The sequence below is a fragment of the Chiloscyllium punctatum genome, chromosome 32 (assembly GCF_047496795.1).
Source record: "Chiloscyllium punctatum isolate Juve2018m chromosome 32, sChiPun1.3, whole genome shotgun sequence".
NCBI lineage: Eukaryota > Metazoa > Chordata > Chondrichthyes > Orectolobiformes > Hemiscylliidae > Chiloscyllium > Chiloscyllium punctatum.
In genome coordinates, this window is record NC_092770.1 from 48,920,131 (window position 1) to 48,935,993 (window position 15,863).

General features: G+C 40.0%; 1 protein-coding gene across 2 annotated transcripts in view; it reads left to right on the top strand.

Annotated features, from left to right (window-relative positions):
- The window catches only part of fbln1 (fibulin 1), a 166,622-nt gene that overhangs the window by 75,561 nt on the left and 75,198 nt on the right, over nucleotides 1-15,863 (top strand). For both annotated transcript variants that reach the window (XM_072552309.1, XM_072552310.1), the window contains exons 9-13: nucleotides 385-528; nucleotides 7,857-7,985; nucleotides 10,317-10,442; nucleotides 11,339-11,458; nucleotides 14,624-14,755. In XM_072552309.1, coding sequence (XP_072408410.1) covers nucleotides 385-528; nucleotides 7,857-7,985; nucleotides 10,317-10,442; nucleotides 11,339-11,458; nucleotides 14,624-14,755 — 651 coding nt within the window. The remainder of the gene's footprint in view (nucleotides 1-384; nucleotides 529-7,856; nucleotides 7,986-10,316; nucleotides 10,443-11,338; nucleotides 11,459-14,623; nucleotides 14,756-15,863) is intronic.

Genomic DNA, 15,863 nt, shown 5'->3' on the forward strand with positions numbered 1-15,863 from the left:
TAGTGCCTTTCTGACTTGGTTTTGAATATCACTGAAGATTGCTTGAGACCTATGATTTTTCTTAATAGTAATATGTTTTGTTTTAAAGTAAATGTGGATCACATCAACTTAAAGATATAAGCAATTTGTTTGGCAGCGTACTTCTTTCCCTAATTTGCTGCTTTTTGCTGAGAACAATTCTAGTTTGCAAACTAGAAATTATGTTCATTTTCTGGACAGTAAATGTGAAGGTGAAATAAAAAATCTGTCAGATTTTTTTTGTATTTTAGTGAAAGAAGATGCTGTCAAAATTAAGCACCATCTTCTACCTGTTCCCAATGTGAATGTCAATGAACGCAGATGCTGCTGACTACCATGGTAAACTGATTTATTTCCATTTTCCAGACATCAATGAGTGTACCAACACTGTGCTGCCTTGCCAGGTTGGCTACACCTGTATCAACAGCATTGGCTCGTACAGCTGTAAGCGCAACGTTGTTAACTGTGGTCGAGGTTATCGCCTCTCTGCGGATGGATCACACTGTGGGGGTGAGTTGCCATTTTCTAACTTCAACAGTCACTGATGTATTAATAAATGTAACATATCATTAAGAACTATAAAGCGAATCCATACTGTCAGGAAGACTGAAGAATGAGGAGAGGCGAGAAAAAAGATGTCATCTTTGAATAGAAACATCGAGGTTTATGATAATTTAGTAATACATAAAGGTTAGTTTTCAGAATATTACTTCAAGCTACACCTTGAGACTGTGGCAAAGGAACAGGGGTTGAAGTAAGTAAAGCGGAAATTGAAAATTGGAGTAATTTTATTCTTTACATTTCAAAAGTGGTCACCACATGACTTTCTCTCTCTAACCCTCTAACTGTACCTGAATGTACCCTGTAATTTCACCTCAGCAAGAGTGACAGAACTTCTAGCCACTTTGTATCCAACAAGTCTGTCATATCAAATCATTCGATAAGATCAGGGCTGATCCCATTGCGGTCTCAATTTCACTTTCCTGCTTGCCCCTCATAACTGTGCCACTGTGGGCGGCACGGTGGCACAGTGGGCAGCACAGTGGCACAGTGGTTAGCACTACTGCCTCACAGCGCCAGAAACCCGAGTTCAATTCCCACCTCAGGCGACTAACTGTGTGGAGTTTGCACATTCTCCCCGTGTCTGCGTGGGTTTCCTCCGGGTGTTCCGGTTTCCTCCCAAAGTCCAAAAATGTGCAGGTTAGGTGAATTGGCCATGTTAAATTGCCCGTAGTTTTAGGGGCAGGAGTTAATGCAGGGGAATGGGTCTGGGTGGGTTGCGCTTCGGCGGGTCGGTGTGGACTTGTTGGGCTGAAGGGCCTGTTTCCACACTGTAAGTAATCTAATCTAATCTAATCATAACCCTCAACTCTCTTGTAGACCAAAATTCTGTCTAATGTAACCTTGAATATCTTCAGTGACACAGTCTTCATTGCTCTCAGTGGAAGCATGTTTCGAAGATAAAAAACCCTATGAGACAAGAAATTCTTTTTCAACCCTATTTAGATGGGAGACCTCTTATTTTGAAACTGTATCCCCAAATCTAGATTCCCATATGAAGGAAATATCCTGTCAAGTCTCCTTGAAATCTTGAACATTTAAGTTAGATCATTCCTCATTCTTCTAAAGTCTGATGAGCTGAACCTGCTCAATCTTACATCATAAGACACATCCTTTCTTCCAGGAAGCAGCCCTAATAAACCTTCTCTGAGTTGCATCCAATGCGACTATATCCCTCCTTAAATGAGGAAATCAAAACTATCCCTCAATTCCAAATTAATTGAAACTAGTTGGAAATATGAACTGCTCCTAACTGGTCTGTATTGGCACCAACAGCTCTCAACTTGTTTTAACTAGATAAAAAAGAAATAACTAATAACTTGCAACCAAAATTGGAGAGGTACCAAATCCTTTAGAGTCTCACTCCTCAACTGCTCACATCAAATATTATATTTAACCAAATGGTGATGTTAACAATTAAAAAATGTATTCAGTTTAGTATTAGGAACAAGTCAGCTAGGTTTCTTTAGTCAACGAAGGACAACAAGTTTATTATGAATAAAGTGTATTCCAGCAAATATGCCAAAAAGGTTTACATTGTGCAAAGATATGACTTATTATTCTAACATCTCAAAATTAAAACGAGTTATGTGTAACTAATGACAATTGGCAAACACATACTAGAACACAGCAAATGCTATCAAAACATATAGTACAGATTCCTCTGCAATTTCCCCCAGATGCCAGTGACACTATGGGTCATCAAGTCTCAATAAAACTTTACAACAGTTTATGGTTCTTCACTTTTAACGTGGCCTTGAAATATCCTCAAAAGCTATTCTATCATGGGTCACCTCAATGGCTGTGCATACTCTAGTGGTTTACCTTCTTTTCCTGGGATTATACTCCTTTGGATTTTTGGCACCTGCAAATCAAACACCTATTTATAGGCATAACTCCACCTTTTCACAGATGACTAGCTTCTCCAATTTAATACCATGCCGAGTTTATTTTCTGAGCTTTATCTGGCATGGTTGCACAAAGCAAATATTGCTTTTATTTTCAAATTCCATATACTGCTGTATTGAACTATTCATGGCATGTGACTCCTTCTAAGGCTCCATAGCTCCCAGGACTTTTGCAGAGCTCTGACTCTAAAACTTAACAATCTACTAACTCCGAGAACTTCTTCATAACCTCAAACAGCACAAAGCGATCCACCTGCTCTTGACTTCTCAATGAGTCCCTAACTACACATAGTGGGCGGCACGGTGGCACAGTGGTTAGCACTGCTGCCTCACAGCGCCAGAGACCCGGGTTCAATTCCCGCCTCAGGCAACTGACTGTGTGGAGTTTGCACGTTCTCCCCGTGTCTGCGTGGGTTTCCTCCGGGTGCTCCGGTTTCCTCCCACAGTCCAAAGATGTGCAGGTCAGGTGAATTGGCCATGCTAAATTGCCCGTAGTGTTAGGTAAGGGGTAGGGGTATGGGTGGGTTGCGCTTTGGCGGGGCGGTGTGGACTTGTTGGGCCAAAGGGCCTGTTTCCACACTGTAAGTAATCTAATATTTGGTGCAGTTCATTTGTCTTTTCAGCAGTACAATTTAAGAGTTTCTTTCTCTATGCAATTTGCTTCTATCTCTGCCCTTCTCTAACACTAACCAAATGGGACCCTTGAACTGTTCTTCAGTGGATCTAGGACTAATTTGAATGACTTATTGAAAACCTTGCAATGAGCCCTGCCATTGTTCCTTGGCAGTATTGAATATGACTAATATTTTAAAACAGTCAAATATAGCAAGTACCAATAGGATTCAAATGTAACAACCTCCTTGCAATTGTCTGTCTTCTGAATGCTACAATGTTCCCCAGATTGCTGGCTCTGTCAGCGCAAATTGTTAAAACAAAATAAAGATTTATCATGCTATCATTGAAATGTTTTATGTTTCTTTTAGCATAACAAAACACCAGTTCAAAGTTTGGCATTTCCTTAATTTCCATTATTAGGTTTTCAGTCTCATTCTCTAAGAGACCTATGCTCACTTTCAGTATTCAGTTACCATTTATATAGAGCCATATAGCACGCAGTAGATCTTACAATCCATACATCCACGCCGATCAGACATCTAATTCCTGATGAAGGGCTTATGCCTGAAATGTCGATTCTCCTGCTCATCGGATGCTGTGCTTTTCCAGCACCACACTCTCGACTCTGATCTCCAGCATCTGCAATCTTCACTTTCTCCTAGACATCCCAATCGGACCTAGTTTCATCTGCCTGCCCTTTTCCCTCACAACCCTTCCTATTCATATACCCATCCAGATGCTTTTAAATGTTGTAATTGTACCAGCCTCCACCACTTCCTCTGGCAGCTTGTTCCATACATGCACCACTCCCTGCGTGAAAAAGTTACCTCTCAGAACCTTTTTAAATTTTTCCCCTCTCACCTTAAACTTATGCTTTCTAGTTTTGGACGTCCCCACCCTGGGGATAAGACTTGGCTAATCACTTTATCTATGCCCCTCATGAATTTAGTAACCTCTATAAGGTCACCCCTCAGCCTCTGATGCTCCAGGGAAAACTTTTGCAGCTTATTCAATCTTCCGATCCCAGCAACATCCCTGTAAATCTTTTCTGCATCCGCTCAAGATTAACAAACTTATATAAGCTTTTGTTGTGTGTTCTTATATATTGTTGTAGATTTCTTTTATGCTTCAATTTTGCCCTCATTTTCTTTTCGCTGTCCTTTGCTAGTTTTCTCCAATCTTCAGGATTACCATTTTTCACTGAATTATTTCTCTACTTTCGATTTTGTGCCAACCTTAACTTTTTTAGTTGTTTTTACGTAGCTGAATCAACATCCACTTCCTGTCTATTTCCGCATGTGAAATACGATACGACATTTTCTGTTAAAGGAACTTATCATGACCACTAGGTATTTCCATTACTGCAGATGAATATAGCTCATGTTCCCCCTATTACATAATAATGATTCAAGTTAAAGCAGACATGCAGTTCAGCTTTTGATTAAACAGGTTAGGTGTTATTTTCATTAAAAGTACTAAATATTTCAAAAGGATAAAGAGACAAAGTTATTAACAAAAACATGACAGATACCAAAATTAAAAGAAGTATGATAAGATAAAAGAATGCTTGCATGAGAGAAAACTATTGCCTTTGTGGTATACCACCACTGTTTTTTGCTTGAATTCCTTTTTGCTGAAGTGAAGAGGTTAATACTTGAATCAGATCCAGCAGCTGCAAAAGCTTCTGCAGTTGAATAGATGGTATTTTCTTATGAGCTACATTTCACACAACTGCACATTTTGGATAAAAGAGAAGATTCCTAGCCTCTGTTCTGAAGGTGTGCTCAATTATTTCACAGCAAATCACTAGTTGTTTAAGATATTTCTCCCGTTTCTGCTTTTCCTTAAATTTCTAGAGAGGTGTTTTCTTTCTTGAAAGTTCTTGGACACTGACTGTTCTTAGCTACATTTTTTTCTCAACGTCAAAAATTCAAACTGGTTACATGTTCATATTGAGGAATCAAGGGTTCCACAAAGCAAAATAAAATCATTTATATTGAGATATTTTGAATTCTTAGTCTTAAGGTAGGATTCCCACACATCCATCCCTTGTTTACAAATTCCTGGTATTTCAAGAGTCTTTACATGCCTCTGCAATCCCCTTAGAACTTACAGCTATTTAGTTAAGTGACTTGTGTTACAAATGGGTTTGAAAAAGTTAATACTTTGGAGTGCCTTAAGCACTATTCACTCTGATAATGTCAGATGGACTTGTGAGCACAGCGGTTTAGGAATTTGAAGGAGTGAGACCTGACATTTGGTCCTCTTCAGAGTCTTAGAAACAATGTCCATCATATCAATCACAAAAATCAGAAAGTGTTGCTGCAGTTGTATACTCAGTGAGACATCATCTGGAGTACTCTGCACGGTTTTGGTCTCCTTCTTTCAAAAAAATGATACAGGTTAAAGAAGTTTCACTGCTCTGGTTCCTGGGCTGAAGGGGTTATCTTATGAGGAAAGGCTATGTCTTTACACATTGGAGTTTAGGAACAATCTTTCAGAAATACGTAAGATTCTGAGTAAAGTTGACAGGGTGGATGGTGAGAGCAAGTATCTCCTTATGGAGTAACATACACAGTTTAGAGATTAGTGGTCTCCAATTTAAGACTGAGATAAATAGGAGCATTTTCTCTCAGAGTGCAATTAGACTGTGAAATCCCCTTCCCCAGAGAACACTTGAGCTTGGTTTATTCGACATTTTCAAGCTAGTAGGTTTTTGATTGACAGTGGAGTCAAGGGTTACGATAGAAGGACAGGGAAGTGCAATTGAGGTGACTATCAGATCAGCCACGTTCTTAGTGAATGGCAGAGCAGGATCAAAGAGCTGGAAGGCTTACTCCTGATCCTAATTCTTCTATTGCTTTGCTCTGGTGCATGGAAGACCCCATGCCCACTACTAGATTAATATTTAGAAGTGCCTGAATCAGGCCCTTAAGTGGCCTTCCCATCATGGACTTAGATCCTAATCAGGGTGGAAGCAGAAATGTACTGAGGTCTCGACACACAACCATCCTGACTGGTATACGAGATTCACCATGGAGGGGCCTCAAGATTCTGTCGACAAAATTTAAAGCAAGACTTCATCATGTTCTCCAATAGTTTTGCATAAAGAATTAGCTCTTCTCGTGTAAGGGGATTGGTGATTCTGGCGCCCCAGTGTAAACATTATAGTGATCCTGATTCCCCCTGTTAAAAGGGAACAGTGATCATGATTTGCCCTGATTCCTTTGTGCAAAGGAGACAGTATGGAAACCTATAAGAGTCTGAGTGATTCGGCTATGGTGAGATGTGTGGTAGAATTAGGCAATAAGTCCAGTGAGGCCAACCTCAATGTTAGGACCATTTCACTTCACCTTTAATACTTTTGACAAGAGGCATGGCAAGTTTCTCACTTGGCATCAAAATTTTACCCGATAAGGGAGATTATTCTAGTTAAATGCCTTGTTAACGGACGAACTTACTTTATTAATGTTCAGCCTTCAATCATATCAAACTGTACAACCAAGCTAGATGTCAAGAAAACCTGACTTGGAAATTGGAGCAGATACCTGGTTGGTTCAGCTGGCCGCTTGCTCCAAATGACTTCCACATTGCATTCAATCAAACTGCATTTCACAGCATGATTCATGAAAATTGACAGCCACCCACTAATACTGGCATCATAATCATTATGGTACCTCTCCAAAAAGCTTGTAGGGCCATTTAGGAAGTACAGACTTGCACTGCAGGCACAATTCTGAAAGGATACTTTGCATAATAAAAACAGGCATCCAGTTCAAGGATTTGACCAGACTGCATCTCAGAGATTGTTTGCCTGCTCTCTTCAGAAGTGCTTACTTAGCACCCATCTGCGTGCTCACAGCATCTATGCCTTGCCATGCCATGTCTGTCAACATGTTGGCAATTCAGCCAGAACCAAAGGCTGTCACTATTATTGCATTGAACTGCTCTTTAGCTCAGACTAGCTGCTTCTCATGCATGTCAGGATCTTTCCTGGGAGTAGGGGCCATCTTGCTGCATGGTACACCGAGGCATCAATCTAACATTCACAAGCATATGCCAACTGCCTGCATGTGTATTCAATCAAATCACCATGTTGGAAACTGGTAGGGGCAAGTTTTCAGTCCATTCAAGGCAGGGTGCTTTCAGTCACAGACATAATCCAAGGGCTTCATATGGTCAGTCATCTGCTTGGAGCACTCTCAGTCAGTGGATCTATCCCAGTGCAGTCCAGGGACTGTTCAATCTTCAGTGCAAATGTAGCAGTGATTATATTCATGATTAGGGGTTGCTCATTGAAGTGGGTCTGAGGTCTAGGGCAAAAGTAGTCCTATGGAATCCTTCTGCTGATCTTTCAAGAGGATTCCAGGGACCTGTTGGGTCATCAGAGGGATGACTAAAGGCGGAGGGAGGTCATGACTGGGGCCAGCGTGGAACCAGTGGTATCTGCAGAGGTAAGATGAGAACAGCCAATGGGGTGTAAACCCAAAGTGTATGGTGAGAATGCAGAACCACATGGGAGAGCACAGTAGACTGCAGGAAGAGGAGTAGTGGCAGTGACCATGAAAACTTATTGAGATAATGCTGAACACTTAACCCTGTTCCCAACAATGAAAATTCTGTGCAGGGAGCATGAAAAACAAAAAACAAAAAGTGCACATTTTTGCTACTACAGTTGTATGTCAAAAATACCTCACAAATCCTAACTTTTAATTGATCTTGTGTAATTTCAAGCTATTTTTCTTTATCTTGCAGACATTGATGAATGTGTAGGATTACAAAATCCTTGTGGTGAAGGCCATTCCTGCATCAATTCTCCTGGCAGTTTTCACTGTGATTGCAAGGTTGGATATTATTTCAACAGCATTTCCAGAACATGTGTTGGTAAGTGGAATGGATACATAGCCAGCAAAGGCTATTATTCTAAAACGTTACAAATGAAATACAATTTGTCTGGGAGTTCACCTTCTATTCTGAGTTATAATTTAAAACCACAAGTTGAGATTGAAGACATGCTTAAGTGTCATTGTTACTTGACCTGGTTGTCATTAATACTAGACTCATGAATAATCATTTGTTGCAGGGTTGAATTTTAGAGGATGAATAAAACCTGATGAGACCATTTCTGTAATCAAACCATAATGTGGCAGTGGGTGGATCTAAGATAGTGATTGAATATAAGAACATAAGAACCAGGAGCAGGAGTAGGCCATCTGACTCTTCGAGCCCACTCCAGTATTCAATAAAATCATCAAAGTTTGTGAGAAGATTTGCCGGAGGAAAGCTCACAGAAGCGCTTCACAGGAGGCTCCCAAGCACTGAGGATGTCACTTAGACAGGGGACGAAACGTCTGCAACACAAATTCCCAGCTCGGCGAACAGAACCACATCAATAAGATCATGGATTAGTGGTGCTGGAAGAGCACAGCAGTTCAGGCAGCATCCAACGAGCAGCGAAATTTGATTTCACTGCTCGTTGGATGCTGCCTGAACTGCTGTGCTCTTCCAGCACCACTAATCCAGTATTTGGTTTTCAGCATCTACAGTCATTGTTTTTACCTCAATAAGATCATGGCCAATCATTTTGTGGCCTCAGCTCCATCTACCTGCCCTCTCACCATAACCCTTCATTCCTTTACTGTTCAAAAAGTTATCTATCTTAGCTTTAAAAGCATTCAATGCAGGGAATGCAAGGCAGAAACAGAAGGGGATGGATAGTCTACAAAGGAATGGTCATATGGACATGTTAGAATGTGTTCAAAGGTCAAATTTATTAGGGAATATACCTAACTAATTTTTAAGGGGTTCCCATATTTATGAAAGAAAGTTTGTACATACCAGATGTTGTGTTCAATCATGCTTAATGATGTTTTGAATTAAATTAAAAACCATGATATCCTTGGCACATTATATCAACATAGAAAGAAAAGCTTATATTTATATGGCACCTTTCAAGATGTATGGACATTTCAAGGTGCTTTGGGGGACAATGAAGTTCTTTTATGCTGTGTAATTATTTTTGAAATGTATGAAATGTGCATAGTGAGATACCATAAAGAGGACTGTGACAACAAGAAGATAATGTTTATGTTGAGGTTTACTGAGGGATGAATGTTGCCAAGGACACTGGGGAGAGCTCTCCTGATCGATTTTGAGCGGTGCAATGAGACATTGTTGAGAGCGGCAACAGGGCATGAGTTTACCGCCTCATCCAAAGACAGCTCCTGATAGCCTACTCCTTCAGTACTGCATTGGAATGTAAGCTCACAACCATCTGACTCAGAGGTCACAAAGAGAAAATCTTTTGCCAAAATAATTTTTCTGAGGTACTCCACCTTTAAATATTTCTCCACATTGGTGATGTTCAATTCATACTCCAGTGTACCAACGTGATTGCAACGTGAACCTGCAGGATTGATAGGGTGCAAGTCACAGCTAAAGCATTTACCCATACTTATGTGCACCAATGTGGTTCTTATTGATGATACATTTGACTGGGGTGAAGTTTCTTAGAGAGGAGTTGGAAAGAACATAATGAAATGGAAAGGATAAGGAAAAGAGTATTTGGAAGAATCATTGCCCTGTTATATCTTATGTAACAATGTTACATTGCCCATCCAAGTAGGTTTTCTCTTTCTGTTCAGGCAATCTTTTTCTTGGTTACAGGAGACCTTGAAATGTTTGCATCATTTATATTCATAAACAAATCAAATGAAATGTTTTTAAAAGCCTTTTTCAATAATACAGTTTCCCTTTAAGCTTGTGTGGCTTAAGATGGTCACAATGTTGAATACTGATTCCAGTACAGCTATGATCGAGATCTTGTTTCGGTGCTGTCCAAGGTGATGAATCTTGTAAGTTAATTTTGAAAGCTGCATTACCCCAATTCTTGGTCCCCAATGAGCTTTCATCAAGAAATGGTTCCGTCCCCAAACTGTGAGCCTGCCTCTCCTGGAATGATTACTGAGACACTGGTGGAGTTGCTTGTGAGATAGCAGCTTGCTAACTAATGGTGTTAATGTCAGCAGGCAGTGGGGCTTCTTCAACTGTATTTGCTTCTTTAACTGTATTTGTTTCTCAAATAATAATTTCAGTATAGCTTTCTTGTGATTTACCTCCATGATTATGGGAAGATTTTATAAACAGTTGCTGTTCATTTCAGTTTCATGGAGCTATTGTTCCCTTCTTCCTAAATTTTGTACTTCTATTTCTCAGATGAAAATGAATGCAGGCGTTATCCTGGACGCCTCTGTGCCCACAATTGTGAGAACACTCCAGGCTCCTACTACTGCAGCTGCAGCAAAGGCTTTAAACTCTCAGCTGATGCAAGAAACTGTGAAGGTATTCTACTGCTTAATAACTTACCAGCTGATCATTAAACATAAAACATTTTCTTATTTAACAGCACCTCATGTGATCCAAAAATTGCTTCTTACCTTTAGCAATATAAACTAAGATTTCAGATACTTCCAAAATCATTTTATCATACTAAGAACTAAGCATCATATGGATCACAATTTTCATTATAGTGGGAATCTACAATTCCAAATGCCACTTTTCAATAACAAGGACATTTTCTTTTCTCCATTCATGGGAGTCTGAGCATTACTGGCAAGGCCATTGTTTATTACCCATTCCTATTTGCCCTTGATAAGGTTTGAGCTATCTGCTTGAACCACTACAGGTCATGTGGTGTAGGTAAACCCACAGTATTTTATTTCTGTAGCAATTTGATACAACTGAGTAGCTCTCAGAGAGACATTGCAGTGTCATTTAGGTGAGAATGAGAAAGGATTTGTTTGAAAAGCATTAGTGAGCCACCTTTTTGTTATGATAGCTTTGTGATCATCATTACTTCTTCTTATTTCACATTTATGAATTCAAATTCCAACAGCTGCTGTGGTTAGTCCAGTAAGGTTATGACTACATTAATCATTTCCTATTCTGGCATTTCCTAGACGGTATCTCTTTGTCACCAGAACAAGTTGACATTTCTCTTGCAAAAGAAGGGCTGTCTTACTCTTATTCCTCACCAATTGCTGTCCTGGTTAATGGATGGACACATACACAGATCCAGTTTAAGGCACATAGGTACTATCACTGACACGAGATGTACACACATAGAAGCCATGCCAACCTTGTGGGAGTTTTTTGTGACATTTAACTTGCTCCATATTTCTGACAAGAGATGAAAATAAACCTAATGCTCTTTTTAATCCTTTGTTTTGTGCTTTTAGATGTAAATGAATGTGAGCACAATCCCTGCAGTCAGGAATGTGCGAATGTCTATGGCTCATACCAGTGTTACTGCCGCCGTGGTTACCAGCTCAGTGATGCAGATGGCATAACATGTGAAGGTAAGGTAGACGATGATAATACTGTCTGAACTTCACTAATTAGCCTGGTTCATCACGTAGAAACATTCACAAAGATCCATAGGTATTATCGTTCAAGATGATTATAGCCAGTAGAAAGTCAGCGTAAAATGGATCCTATTTTAAATCTCAAATGTTAAATGACAACGTGCCAAATTGGTGTACAGCACTGTTCTACTAATATCCTTAGATATTTGTTATACCCCTCATCTCCAGGTTACCCTGTGCAGTATGCTATTTTCAAGTCTCTACTGTATCAGGTTCATGGTGTTGTTCTCTGTGCACGATACAAAAATGTATCGTATACAGTTGGCTTCTGTCAAGTCCATGAATCTATATAATGAGACCACTTGCATGCATAATTGAAGGTCATTTTCTAGCTCTGCAACCTAAGACATTGTTGATGTTATGTTGACTTTGTGAGATGTTTGAAACTTCATTTTTTTCATTCGTGATTGAACTATTAGAAGGTCAGCTTCTTGCTTCCCTGTAGTGGTCCAGTTTTCATTACAAAGTGGTATTTCCTCATCATGCTGTGATTGCAGTTGCTGTCAGTGCATGTCCTTGGTAGAGGAACGAAAGATGTCCAAACGGTTCTTAACAAGCGTCATATTAGACTCATATTAGACTCAAAAGGTTAATTCTGTTTTGCTCTCTACAGATGCTGCCAGACCTGCTGAGTTTCACCAGCATTTTCTGCAGTTTTTTCTACCACTCATGCTGCTCATTTCGGGGAGGCAGTTGACGTACACTTCCTGTACTCTTGAATATAAGAATTACATGTTGATAAAGTATCAGCTGTCTCTTTTGGGGAGAGTTGTCCCTTGTTGTGGAAGGTGGCAAAGAAGTAAAATTATCCACATATTTCACAGGAGCCATAAGACCATAAGGCATCAGAGCAGAAATTAGGCCATTTAACCCATCGAGTCTACTCCACCATTCAATCATGATAAGTTTCTCAACGCCATTCTCCTGCTTTCTCCCTGTAACCTTTGATCTCCTTGACAATCAAGAACCTATCTATCTCAGTCTTAAACATACTCAATGCCTGGTCTCCACAGTCTTCTGTGGCAATGAATTCCATAGATTCACCACTCTCTGGCTGAAGAAATTTCTCCTTATCTCCTTTCTAAAAGGTCTTCCCTTTACTCTAAAGCTGTGTCCTCGGATCCTAGTCTATCCTAACAACGAAAACATGTTCCCAACATCCACTCTGTCCAGGCCATTCAGTATTCTGTAAGTTTCAATTAGATCCTCCCTGATCCTGTGAAACTCCATCGAGTATAGACCCAGAGTCCTCAAACGTTCCTCATATGTTAAGCTTTTCATTCGTGGGACCATTCACGTGAACCTCTTCTGAACATGCTCCAGGGCCTATCTATACGTCCTTCTTGAGATAGAGTCATAGAGTCCTACAGCATAGAGACAGGCCCTTTGGCCCAAACTGTTTGTGTGGAGTTTGCATATTCTCTCTGTGTCTGCATGGGTTTCCTCCAGGTGCTCCAGTTTCCTTCCACAGTCCAAAGATGTGCAGGTTAGATGGATTGGCCATGCTAAATTGTCTGTAGTGTACTAACTATGTGGGTTAGCCACGGTAATTGTGGGTTATGGGGTTAAAGTGGAGAGGGTGGGGGGGATGGGCCTGGATAGGATGCCCTTTGGAGGGTCGGTGTGAACGAAATGGGCCAATTGACCTCTTTCTCCCATGTAGGGATTCCATGATTAATCCTTCAATACCATACTATAAGTATGTGACACGATATTCAACTATAGAGAAAGTCACAGGTAAGTACTGGTTTCTCATTGCTCAGTAATATTCAGGTCAATTATAAGAGGCCAGGTAAGATACAGCATTAGATTGAAGCTTAAACTCTGTAGTATAGCTTAGTATCACATCACAAGATGTATTTTCTTTTGTATTACTCTCTGAACCAATCAGCATTTGTTGGAGCCTGTATTTGGAGATGATTGACCTCTCCTGATGCTCACTCTCCAGGGAACCTTGTAACACATTTGCTCTTATTACATTTGTCTTTGACTGTACACAATGGTTGTTGTTATTGCCAGCCAAAACAAAGACAGTCATCTTACATTCACTCTCTCAAAGTCTGACTTCAAACAAATCAGAATTCTCACTCTACATCTACCAGATTAAGCCAATTACTTGATTTGAACAAAGAGGTCCAGAACCTGTCTCCATCTATTTTGTACTAGAGCTCTCAAACACTTGACTATGAAATCATACAAACTCAATTTTCCTCTTACGCTGCAGTATAGCAGCTGCAATAAAATTGTAATGGAAGTTCTCTCCTGAATAGTCTGGAAGGACCAATTGTTAACTCTACTGTATGGCATGAAGCTGAACTATATAGTTTCCTGGTATTGTCCCTTCCTGAGGTGAGTGATCCGATCTCAGCTGAGTGTTCAGTGTCATAACTGGACTCAGCATCCCTGGGTTGGAGAGGAGGTAAAGCAGCTAAGTTCAGAGTGAGTCATTATATAATGTTTTCTGTTAAACTTTTCACTATGGAGAGAAAAACCCATGACTACCCCATTGATGTACATAAAGCAAGTGCAGTAGAACATAAACTTACATTTGTAAAGTTTGCACAAGTAAATTGAAAACAGATCATGAAAAAACATCTTTGCTTGAAAAGTTAAGATTAAAGTTTGAAATAATCAACCAGAATTGGTTGTGGAATTGAATATCTGGGCAGTTCAAAATGTTGTTGAATACTGGACTAGGAGTAAAAATGTTGGAGGATGCAATTGATGGGCCAGATGGTTTTGCTTCCATTGAAAAATTTGATTTTGATTAACCAGATATATTGCTCCCATTGCTCAGCCATATTCTAATACTGAAAGCCTAGGTCACTCAGCAAAGCTACTAGAGGATGGATGATATCCAAGCAATCACACTTTAGTAGTTTAAATTCACCTATTCAGAAGAGGGCTGAAAAATGCAAAGAATAAAAAGAAAACAGACTAAATTCTGTTCACACTAATTCAGAGTGTCTCTAAACCAATTGGCTCAGTCCTTTTGACATATCTCAATAGACTTATTACCAGCTCCTCTTTTATATCACTTGTGACATTCTGTGTCAATTGACTATTTCAAACTATGTATTTCTTTTCATCTGGTTGTAGACATTGATGAATGTGCACTACCTGCTGGAGGCAACATTTGCTCCTATCGCTGTGTCAATACTCCTGGCAGCTTCCAGTGTGCTTGTCCAGTGGCTGGTTACACACTTGCATCCAATGGACGTAACTGCCAAGGTAGGACATTCCTGCAGAATCTATTAAACTATTGAATTATTATTGAACTATTGAACTATTGAATCACTATTATCATTACTGCTGGTGTTCCTTCTAAGTTTGGCAGCCACACAGCTGTTTGAAGGTTCTGCACACAGTGATCCACATACAGGATTAAGGTTCATAAGGAAGTGTTAGCAATTCTGGAGTGTGAAAATATATAAGACTCCTGGGCTGGATGGGATTTATCCTAGGATTCTCTGGGAAGCTAGGGAGGAGATTGCAGAGGTGTTGGCTTTGATCTTTATGTCATCATCGTCTACAGGAATAGTGCCAGAAGACTGGAGAATAGCAAATGTTGTCCCCTTGTTCAAGAAGGGGAGTAGAGATAACCCTGGAAATTATAGACCAGTGAACCTCACTTAGGTTGTGGGTAAAGTGTTGGAAAGGATTATAAGAGATAGGATTATAATCATCTAGAGAGGAATAATTTGGTTAGGGATAGTCAACACGGTTTTGTGAAGGGTAGGTCGTGCATCACAATCCTTATTGAATTCTTTGAGAAGGTGACCAAACAGGTGGATGGCGGTAAAGTGGTTAATGTGGTGTATAGCTCAATAAAGCATTTGATAAGGCTCCCCATGGTAGGCTATTGTGGAAAATACAGAGGTATAGGATTGAGGGTGATTTATTGGTTTGGATCAGAAATTGGCTAGCTGAAAGAAGACAGAGGGAGGTGGTTGATTTGGAAATGTTCAATCTGGAGTTCAGTTATGAGTGGTATTCTGCAAGGATCTGTTTTGGGGCCACTGCTGTTTGTCATTTTTATAAATGACCTAGATATGGGCATAGAAGGATAGTTAGTAAATTTGCGGATGGCAACAAGGTTGGTGGTGTTGTGGACAGTGCCGAAGGATGTTGCAGGTTATAGATAAGCTGCAGAGCTGGGCTGAGAGGTAGCAAACGGAGTTTAATGAGGTTAAGTGTGAGGTAATTCACTTTGGAAGGAGTAACAGGAATATAGGGGAGCCTCAATTATCCAAACAAGATAGGCGGGCACTTTTTCATTCGGATAATGGATTATTCAGTTAATTGATTAAATGACTTTCTGCTGGTGCTCGGAGTTTTT